Source organism: Solanum tuberosum, unplaced genomic scaffold (assembly GCF_000226075.1).
Source record: "Solanum tuberosum cultivar DM 1-3 516 R44 unplaced genomic scaffold, SolTub_3.0 scf00026, whole genome shotgun sequence".
Lineage (NCBI taxonomy): Eukaryota > Viridiplantae > Streptophyta > Magnoliopsida > Solanales > Solanaceae > Solanum > Solanum tuberosum.
The window spans coordinates 985172-995226 of record NW_006238952.1 but is presented as its reverse complement, the minus strand read 5'-3'; the positions used below and the strand labels follow the sequence as shown (position 1 = coordinate 995226).

General features: G+C 35.5%; 3 protein-coding genes across 4 annotated transcripts in view; 2 read left to right on the top strand and 1 right to left on the bottom strand.

Moving 5' to 3' along the window:
- Positions 1-2271: 2271 nt before the first annotated feature.
- On the top strand, positions 2272-5098 carry LOC107059571 (uncharacterized). The gene is made up of 4 exons (XM_015306253.1): positions 2272-3576; positions 3665-4027; positions 4397-4872; positions 5029-5098. The coding sequence occupies exons 1-4, from the start codon at positions 2272-2274 to the stop codon at positions 5096-5098; spliced, it is 2214 nt and encodes a 737-aa protein (XP_015161739.1).
- Positions 5099-5859: 761 nt separating this feature from the next.
- On the bottom strand, positions 5860-6663 carry LOC102594948 (1-acylglycerol-3-phosphate O-acyltransferase ABHD5-like; the record flags this gene model as incomplete). Its single annotated transcript, XM_015306252.1, has 2 exons — positions 5860-6185; positions 6274-6663. Coding segments are annotated over 2 exons (513 nt in total), but the record flags the coding sequence as incomplete, so codon positions are not given.
- A 534-nt stretch (positions 6664-7197) lies between these two features.
- LOC102601214 (glutamyl-tRNA(Gln) amidotransferase subunit A) overlaps positions 7198-10055 on the top strand; it is a 6686-nt gene continuing 3828 nt past the window's right edge. The window contains exons 1-6 of one of the 2 annotated variants that reach the window (XM_015306197.1): positions 7198-7669; positions 7859-8068; positions 8460-8576; positions 8675-8902; positions 9005-9087; positions 9174-9274. In XM_015306197.1, coding sequence (XP_015161683.1) covers positions 7883-8068; positions 8460-8576; positions 8675-8902; positions 9005-9087; positions 9174-9274 — 715 coding nt within the window. In that variant the 5' untranslated portion in view covers positions 7198-7669; positions 7859-7882. Of the gene's footprint in view, positions 7670-7764; positions 8069-8459; positions 8577-8674; positions 8903-9004; positions 9088-9173; positions 9275-10055 lie in introns of both variants that reach the window. The other variant, XM_006341391.2, reaches the window with a different exon arrangement.

The window sequence follows — 10055 nt, the reverse complement described above, 5'->3', positions numbered from 1 at the left end:
TTGGAGACCTGAAGATATTAGATGGACTAGAGTTACATGGGAAGGAAACAATCACAGGTTTTTTACTGATTTGATATATTTTAATAATCAAATATATGCCGTGGATTATTGGGGCAATCTCCTAGTTTGTAATGTTGCTGATGTTGTTAGCCCTAGACTCACTAAATGTCATATCATACCATCTGAATATGATGAACATTTTCGATAGCACTCATACATCCTAGAATCACTAGGATCATTATTTGTAATTGTGCGATATGGTGTACAATTTAGGCTAGTCCAAAATGATTGCGACAGGATTCCATTAACGCGCGATCTAGAAGAAATAAGTGATGCTGATCGGGACGTAACATATGGCACAAGATATTTTCGAATTTCCAGGTTGATTTAGCTGCCGTCAAAATGACGGAAACCAAAGAATTAGGGGACGCAACTTTTTTTCTAGGTGCTAATGCTTCTCTTTCGGTTCAAGCTTCGCGATATCCAGGAATCCAGCCCAATCATATTTATTTTACAGATGATTTTATGAAACATACATGTCCTATAAAGGAGGAGGCTTGGACATGGGGTGTTCAACTTAGCAGATGGCAGCATCCAGCTGCATTACAACGGTGTTTCCCTCAGTCGTTTTTGTCCTCCAACTTGGGTAACACCAACTCCGTATTGAGTCATACATATTATTTATTCTGTTTGTTAGGTTACTTTTTACGTTTTTAATTTAAATAATTACAGTCGTTTACTTATGTACCTTTCTTATTTTCATATAATTAGACAAAATATAATCAAATTAGTTGTTATACCTTCCTTGCACATATTGTTTTGGAATGCAAATTGTTCAAGATCTAATGATCCTCAATTGGATAGAAGAACTTCGTCTTTCTTCTTCTTCTTCCTGTAGTGAACTGAAGAAAAAGAAGGTGTCCGACTTGATATTTGAGATGTAGTCACTATTATACCATTAAATTACATTAATTCGATATTTTAAACAAAAGATTAAGATATACAAAAACTATACGAAAAATACTATAAATATGATGAAAAAATATATCGTAAAATGTTAGTCAAAATTCTTATAATACTTTCCACTACCATATTTTCCATTATTGTCCTTTATGAAATCATAAATATAACGTAATGCAATTTATGATTTTAGAAAATTTTAAACTTCATTAAAGGGAAGGAATGCCCAGATCATTTGGAAAAAAAAAAGATGCGTCAGTCATGCATCCTAATTGGTGAGCTTATACCGGCCATAATCCCTTCCCTGCTCTTAGTTTGCTTTAAAGGCACCATTTTTGCGAGTAAAAAGAACATGTGCTAACGTCGTAAAACACCATCATAATCTACTCTGGAAAAAAAAAATCAATCAACTTTAATCCACATCCATTATTGTCTTTCTACAATAATGGTATGGATTTGGTTGATGATCGAATCAACGGTTGATAATCAATGTTACCATTAATTAACATAGATGTCCAACATCTTAAACTTTGAACAATACAATTATTTTGAACGAAAAAATCTCAAAAATTCGGTAAACATGAATAGAGGGAGTATAACACAATAAGATATTAATAAAAGGGAAAAGGGTTAAAAATGCCCTTAACGTATTCCAAATGGTTCAAAAATGCCCTCCTTCCACCTTTTGGTTTAAAAATGCCCTCAACGTTTTTTTAAGGTTTAAAATTGCCCTTTTTTAACAGCCGGCTGACATGGCAAATGCTGAGTCATTAAATTAGACAAATGGCTTCATCTTATTGGTCCACCTATTTTTTTAAATCCATCCCAACGACCCGACCCATCTATACTAAAAAAGACAAAAACCCACCCACAAACCCATTTACACATTAACCTAACATATCCTTGAACTCCATTTTAGCACGATTCTCAACCATTTTTTTTGTAGCAGCCGCCGAGGATGAAGGTTTAGGGTTGCAAATCACAACACCTTCAATTTGTTCTTCAGTTGACTAAGGTAATGTTTTGCTCTTTTACATTACAGAGTATTTGAGTATATGTTAAAAATCATGTATTTTGAATCTTTTCATGCTTTGTTTACGTTGTGTTAGTTGCAGTGGTCCATGCCCCTTTTCTTTTATTTGTCTCTGTTTTCATTAATTTAGAGTTTTTAACTGCTAGTGGGGGTCCATGTCTTTTCTCGATGATATGCTTTATTTATACATATTATATTTTATATTTTATTACACTGAGTATTGTCTGATGTGGGCTCTCTTCTTTTTTTGTTGTGTTGCATATTGACTCGATTCAAGAATGGTTGAACATGTTGATCTGATTTTTAATTATGGGGGACAATGGTTTCGAAAACCACAACTGGTATACCATAAAAAATTGATTCACGTATGGAGAGGTTACGAAGTTGACTTGCTGTCTTACATTGATGTATGTCGAGAATTTAAAGAAAAATTAGCTTTTAGTGAAGTACGACAGCTTCTATTTACAGCCCCATCTGGTGGTTTCTATGTGATCGAAGGGGATGAAGGCATTAGAACTCTTCAGAATTTATTATCTGACAATTTCAAGGTAGTGAACTTTTTTGCAGTAGATAACTATGAAGAGGAGCTTGGGTTAGTTCCAAACATCATTCATTACCATAAATGTGACAATGTTATAGAAGTTGGAACAGATTGTGATAGTAGTGAGGAAGAGGAAAATGGTGAAACTGTGTCTAGCGAATACGATAGTGAAGAGTTGGAGAGTTATAAAAAGCAAAAAGAACTTGATATCAATGAAAAATTAGACAAGTACAAGGATTTGGAGTATGGTATGACCTTTAGCAATCTCAAGGAAGCTAAACAAGTTATAGACTTCTATGCTGTTGCAAATAAGAGGGATATTAGAGTAAAGAAAAGTGACAAAGGTAGAGTTACTTATTGTTGTGTTCTTGATTGTCCCTTTCGATGCTCGATTTACAAGGATGGGAAAGATCAAGGTTTTAAGATCAAGACCTTAAATCAAGAACACACATGTTATGAGACTTCTGAGAACAGGAGAGCTAAAGCTGGGATTTTATCTCAATATTTTAAGAAGAAAGTTCAGAATAATCCTGCATTAAAGATTAAAGACATGAAGGAGCACTTGGATTCTGTTTTGGATCTTGAAGTGAATGAGTCAAAATTGAAGAGAGTTAAGAGGCTTGTCTTAGACAAATTAGATGGTAGTTACGCGGATGATTATAACAAGTTGGAGGCATACGCACAAGAATTGAGGATGAGTAATCCAGGAACTGATGTAGTGATCAATTTGTCAAGAGATGCTATGGAAGAAGGCAAAAGAAGATTTTTAAGGCTGTATATATGCTTTCAGGCATTAAAGGAAGGCTGGAAAGGAGGTTTGCGACCTTTTATAGGGCTAGATGGCACCTTTTTAAAAGGAAAAAGTAAGGGAATAATGTTGGTCGCAATGGGACAAGATTCGAGTAACCATTTCTATCCACTTGCTTGGGCCGTAGTAGATAAAGAAACTAAAAGAACTTGGAACTGGTTTCTAGAGCTGCTGAAACATTCTTTGGATTTAAAGTCGGGTGAAAATGTCACTTTTATATCAGATATGCAAAAGGTATCTTTACTTTAAGTTCATTTCATCTTTTCTTAGCTAGTTTTCATGTACATTATTCTGCAACTAATCTGAATTTATGTTTTTGAAGGGTTTATTGAATGCTGTTACTAATGTATGCCCACAAGCAAATCATCGATGGTGTGTTAGGCATATTGAAACTAATTGGAGCAAAAATTACAGAAGTGGGGAGTTGAAAAAGCTTCTTTGGTGGTGTGCGTGGAGTACATATGAGGAGGAGTTCAAAGATCAGCTGACAAAAATGGGTGAGTTGAATAAGAAGGCTGCTAAGTCCTTGGTGAGCTATCTACCAGAAAAATGGTGTAGAGCATATTTTGACACCAAATGCAAAAATTTCATGGTTGACAACAACTTCACGGAGTCCTTCAACTCATGGATTGTAGAGGCCAGACAAAAACCAATCATAAAGATGCTTGAAGAAATAAGGGTGAAGGTTAGAAAATCTTACCTTTTTAAATTCCATAATATTTGATATGAACAAGTGTTAATTCTTTTAGATTTATGTATTAAGCTATTGGAATAAGTTCTAACTTGAAGAGGAAAAAGTGTTTAAAGCTACTGAAAAAGTTTTTAACTTGAGTTATAACAAGTGTTAAAAGTGTTATCATTTTGATTCCAGTAGCGTTTATGATGAAAAATTAATCCATTTGATCGCGCTTTTAATCTACTTTAAATCAAACTGCTAGTTTAGAGTAATAATCAGAATTTTAGATATTTGTTTTAAGGTGTTTTAAATTTCTGTTTTTTCAGTTCGTGCAACATTAGCTGGTTCATTTTTTTGTTTTCGATTATTGTTGTATAGGTAATGATCATGTTAAGGAAGCATGAGGCCGAAGTTAAAAGTTGGAAGAATGAGTTTTCACCACATGCAACGCATCTCTTTAATGACTACAAGATCATTGCCCAACGATGTAAGGTTGAGTTTAATGGGGGCTGTGGATATGAAGTGACCGAGGGTGTGGATAGACATACAATCAATATAGAACTTAAAAGATGCTCATGCAGAGTATGGGACTTATCTGGAATACCATGTCCTCATGCCATCAAAGCATTTATCTATAAAAAAATTGACCCTATTGCTGAAATACACTGGTGGTATTCTAAGGAAGCGTATTTGATGGTATATAAGCACAAGATCGAACCTGTTAGAGGTGAAATTTTTTGGAAGATAGAGCCGCACCATGCCATGAAGCCCTCTACTTTAGCTAAGATGGTTGGTAGACCAAAGATGAAGAGAACAAGAGAGAAGGATGAGGCTAAAAATAGGCAGGGGGTTTGGTCAGCTTCTAGAAAAGGAATGTTAATGACTTGTGGTTATTGTGGTAAACCAAATCATAACAAAAGAAAATGTCCATTGGTAACAATCGTAACTTCATAAATGTGTTCCCCTTTTATATCTAACGATCATCATTTAATTTTTTTTTCTTTATGCAGCTCAATGATAAACATGAGGACGTCTTCCAAGATGAAGAAAACTCTCAAGAATCTCATAATGTGCCCTTGACAGAATCAGAAAACAACTCAAGAAAGTGTATGTTTCTTCATTCTTGTTCCTGGTTCAAGTCAGATCTCTAGCCAGACCTCTATTGTAGCAGGGTATGATTCAGACCCTACTTTATATCCTAAAGTGGTGTCCGAAAGTAATTTTAGACTTCATGAAAGACTGAAGAAGATAAATACTGGGACAAGAAAGATAACGTTCCAAGGAGATCACGATGGTATATCAATACCGACCAACCTTCCATATTCACCAAAAAAAGTAACTTGGAAAGGGAAAGAAGCAATGACTTCGAACCAGTTACAAGCTACAAGGGAGAGAAAAATTGGCAAACTTAAGCCTATAGGGGGCAAGGGGATGTAGGATTTGTTTTGTATTTACTGTCTTAAAGTGTTATGTAAGGAGAAAATGAAACAATGACTCCAAACAACTAGTGTTTTTGCTGATTTTTGTACTCTTAATGATTGTTACACAACTATCGTAATGACTCTAAACAACTGATTCTTTTGCTGATTTTTGTACTCTTAATAGTTGTTAGACAACAATCGTAATGACTCCAAAGAGCTACCTTTCTAATATCAATATTGTTTAATTGTGACAGTTGTAGATTTGGTTTAGTTGTGTGTATTGTTGATTTGGTTTACTTGTCAAAAGTTTATTTTAGTATTATTATGTTATGTGGTTGAAAGTTGCGGAGAACTTAAACAATTAGGCAACCAACACTTTGTTCTTTGTTCTCCTTGTAATTCTCCTTTTTATGGCTGCTCGGTGATAGAAGGTGCATCAGTCAACTGATAATACATCACGTAAGCCATATAATGTTGATCAAGACTTTGAGGCTCCTTTGGTAATAGTATGATCCAAGAATGAATCTGTCAACATTAGATGAAATCAAGATTTTACCAGTGAAACATCTCCTCCTCTGTCAAAGTTTAAGCTATTATAAAAGCCCACAATGTAAAGATGAACATTATTCAACCATGTGAGGATACATTTGAGCCAACTTGAACCCAACCATTCCTCCATAACTTAGCCCAACAACAGAAAACTTTTCCACACCCAACTTCATCATTCCCTTTGCTAAACATTCCGCCTATTAATTAATTAATTAATTAATCCATAGTTAAAAATATTGTACATATTAACAAACCGTTTAAATTTTTAGATAAGATGATATTTACCTGAATACTTGTTGATCGTTCAGGACGAGTAGTGACGGAATCTCCGAAGAAAAGTAAATCAGGGACGTAGACAGCGAAATCTGAACTTAAGGAGAGTATTTGAAAAAGCCATGTCATAATTCCATTGGCAACAAATCCATGAACAAATAAAACTGGAGGTTTATTTGATAATTTGTTGTTTGGATGAATGGATTCAGTTGGAACCCAAAAGTGCATTGTAGTTCCTAGTTCTATTTCCACTAACTGGGATGTCATTCCAACAGCTTTCATTAAACCATGAATAATTGGCTTCAAAATTACAAATGTATGAATTTTAAGCCTAAGAATTAGTTGTCCAGGATGATTTAAAATCCTAAGTTTCAAGATAGTTTCTTGCCAAGCAAATTGAATTCAAGAACTTGCTTACAACAGAACTAAGAAAACCTGCAGAAATTCACGTCATAGTCAAGTTTGTAGTGCAGCCATGTGCAAAAACATCAACTTGACAAATCTTGATGTAGTTTCTCCATATTTTTCTTCCTGCAATTACCTAGAGAATGGAAAACATATGAATTGAAGGAGAAGAAAGAAGAGAACTAGAGCTAATGGAAACAAAAGACCCAAAAACGATGGGTCAAATTTTTCGAAATGGGTTTTTAGACTAAGTGGGTCATATATTTTGAAATGGGTAAAGAAAATCCATGTCACATTTGCCATGTCAGCCGGCTGTTAAAAAAAGGCAATTTTAAATCTTAAAAAAACGTTGAGGGCATTTTTAAACCAAAAGGTGGAAGGAGGGCATTTTTGAACCATTTGGAATACGTTAAGGGCATTTTTAACCCTTTTCCCTTAATAAAATACAGAAACAATACCGACAAATGGCAATCATCCAAATAGAACATAAATGTTATATGATTGGTTAATTAGATACTGTCTCAAATCAAATGAGTTCATTAATGGCAAATTTTCCAGATGCTGGAAGTTTTACTTTGAGGGCTCAAAGTAGCAGTAAATAGAGGAGGGGAATGAAGATCGAAGAAGAAGAGCAGAGAAAGTTGAGTAGAATGTAACTTTATATCCTAATATTTGAGTCAGCTTTCACGCATTTGAATTTATTTCACGAGATACGTATTACGTCCCACCAACAATATGTAGCAGGAACTCGGTCTACAAGACCTAAAAAAAGATGAAAAGAATGCCTAGTGTTTTGGCTCTGAACCACTTGCCACTAGGCCGCACTCTACAACTGAGAATCTATACGTAGATCACTGTTTAATGGTAATGTAATTGCTGCCAACAAGTTGAGCTAGCAATTTTTAGGTGCCGACGGCTGATCCTGCTGACTGCGCTGTGGCCGACGATCTAATGGAGAAAGTTGATTCTTGCTGAATAGGTCAGAAATCAGAAATATTTAAAGGTAAAATCTGAAACAGTGAAGTAATTTTGTCGTAATCAAGTCAACAGTTCAAGCAGTCAATGCTTTTAACTATTAAATAAATTTGGGGATTTCAGTTCATAGGGAAAGGAAAGGGAGGATCGAATATTTGGCGCCTTCAATCAGAAGGAAGGCATTGATCCAGAGTTTTTTTTTTTTAACATACTACAGACGGTTGCCGGAAATATAGTACCCATGGCTTGTTACGCGGCGAGTGAAAAGGGCGGCGACGTGTTTTTCCCAATTCCGGCACGTTCAGTTCGTCGGTCTTTGCGCTTGCCCATGTTCGTACTTGTATTTACTTTGTTGCTAAATAGCAGCTGTGTTTCTTCATACTCATCAGGATACTGGGATTTTACCTGCAACAATTCCACAGATATGGTACGCTTTCTCTTGGACTATTTTAACTTTCTAAGCTTCTAGTACAAGTAATGTGGTTCTGTGTTATCGCTGTGCTGTTAGATAATACTAGAGAGGAATGCAGCAAAGTTTTTGTTAGCACATTTCGTTTCCATTGCTGGCTTGAGTAGAGGCTATTGTGTAGTCAATAACATAAATTAGAAAATCCTACTAATCCATTATGAACTTTTGTAAATAATAAATGAAGAATCTCATCTCCAGCTTGTTATTGAGAAGATTAAACGCCCAAAGATACTATCACTAGTGAAGTGGTCGATGCGGGTTATATCCGTTTCCTGAACTATCATTTGTGGAGCAGTTAAGGTTTTATGGACTATACTGCTTTCTGTCTAATTATCTGACCATTAATCAGGAAAGAGGGAAGTTGGGTCCCCAAAACCCCGGTGTATGCTCAGGAAAGGCCACACATCTTCCAGTTTGTGAATGTGGATTCAAAATGTTGGACTCTTGCTTCTTGAATAAGAACAAGGTACTGTCGTGACAGTTTAATTATTCTGGTTATCCTTCGTGCTCTGAACTAGAATATAAAGCAAGACTATATTTAGCTATTCTGTTCATTCTTTTCAGATGCTTGAAATCGAAAAGGGAGCAAATGACCTTAACATACCCATAATCAGATCCAACCGAAAGTTAGTTGCCTCTATTGATGGAGGTCTGCATAAACCGTCTTGTTTAGTCTTCAATTCTGCATGGAAGGCCCGACAACTAGAACATGAACCAAACAAAAAGCTCAATTATCCATCACCTGCTGGTATACAAAGACCAAAAAGTGACGAGGATATCGCATTCATGAGTGTAAGTGCTCCGTGTTATTCCCTTTAGATCTATATATCAGGACTTATGTGCTCAAATTTATGGCATTTTCCGTCTACTCATACACCTATACTTTCATTTCAGATTCTTGAACTTGGTCAGCTTCTCAAGGCAAATTTAATCACATCAGTGGAGCTGACTGGAATTTTCTTGAAGAGACTGAAGAGGTGTTAGAACTAGTGTTTGCTTTCAATTATTTCTTGTTATTGATTATCTAGTCCTCATAATGATGCATCTACTGGGGATGTCGCAGGTATGGTCCTGTTCTTGAATCGGTCGTTACAATTACTGAAGAATTAGCATACAAACAAGCAAAAGAGGCTGATCAACTGCTTGCTGAAGGCAAATATTTAGGTAACAGTCTGCCAAATTCCTCTCCACTAACCTCTTTCACGTATTTCCTATTTACATTCATAATTTTGGATTTTCCGTCAATCATCACTGAACTATGCCTCAGTAATAATGAATTCTCCATATCCATTCCGCTCTATTCAAAATTTTGGATTTTCTATATGAGTTTTTATTTATACATCTGGAGTGAGGGGATTTTGTGGGGAAGAGACGAAATAGGAATTTGGTTTTAAATCTCCATAGATGTCATGGACCCAGGACCTTTACATCTGAAAAAAGTAGTGGTATACATCCAACTTCTCCATAAAGAAATATAAAATGTGAGCATAGTAAGTACCATGGAAGGAAATTTTTATATGTTTATTTTTTTTTTGATGAAGTAAGTAGATTCATTTCAAGGCATCAAGAAGATGCAAGCTTTACAAGGATAGATCAGTTAAGCTCACAAAAAAAAAGGATTTGTAGCCTCTTCCTAAGCTATAGAGCTAACAAAATCCAAGAAGAGTTCTAAATTATTTACAGGGGTCAGTTTGGACCAACTAAAAAGGCTAACTAGACATCTGCCTCGCAAAAGATTTCTAGAAGTTGAAATTCCATCAAAACATCTTTTGTTCCTCTCTGTCCATAAACACCAAAAGATAACACCAGGGATCATCATCGACATACTCTTGATGGCTTTCTCAACATCCCGTGAACTCCAACTTTCAAGAGCATCCCTAACAGAGAAAGGCATGACCCAGGAAAGACCAAAAAAGCAACAAAACATATTCCAGAGGTCTGAGGC

Bases quoted from the DNA above. Each gene is read 5' to 3' on its own strand.
- LOC107059571 (XM_015306253.1), top strand. From the start codon at position 2,272: ATGGTTGAACATGTTGATCTGATTTTTAATTATGGGGGACAATGGTTT. The intron at 3,577-3,664 runs GTATCTTTACTT...ATGTTTTTGAAG, and splicing joins TTATATCAGATATGCAAAAG to GGTTTATTGAATGCTGTTAC. The intron at 4,873-5,028 runs GTCAGCTTCTAG...TTCTTTATGCAG, and splicing joins AAAAATAGGCAGGGGGTTTG to CTCAATGATAAACATGAGGA.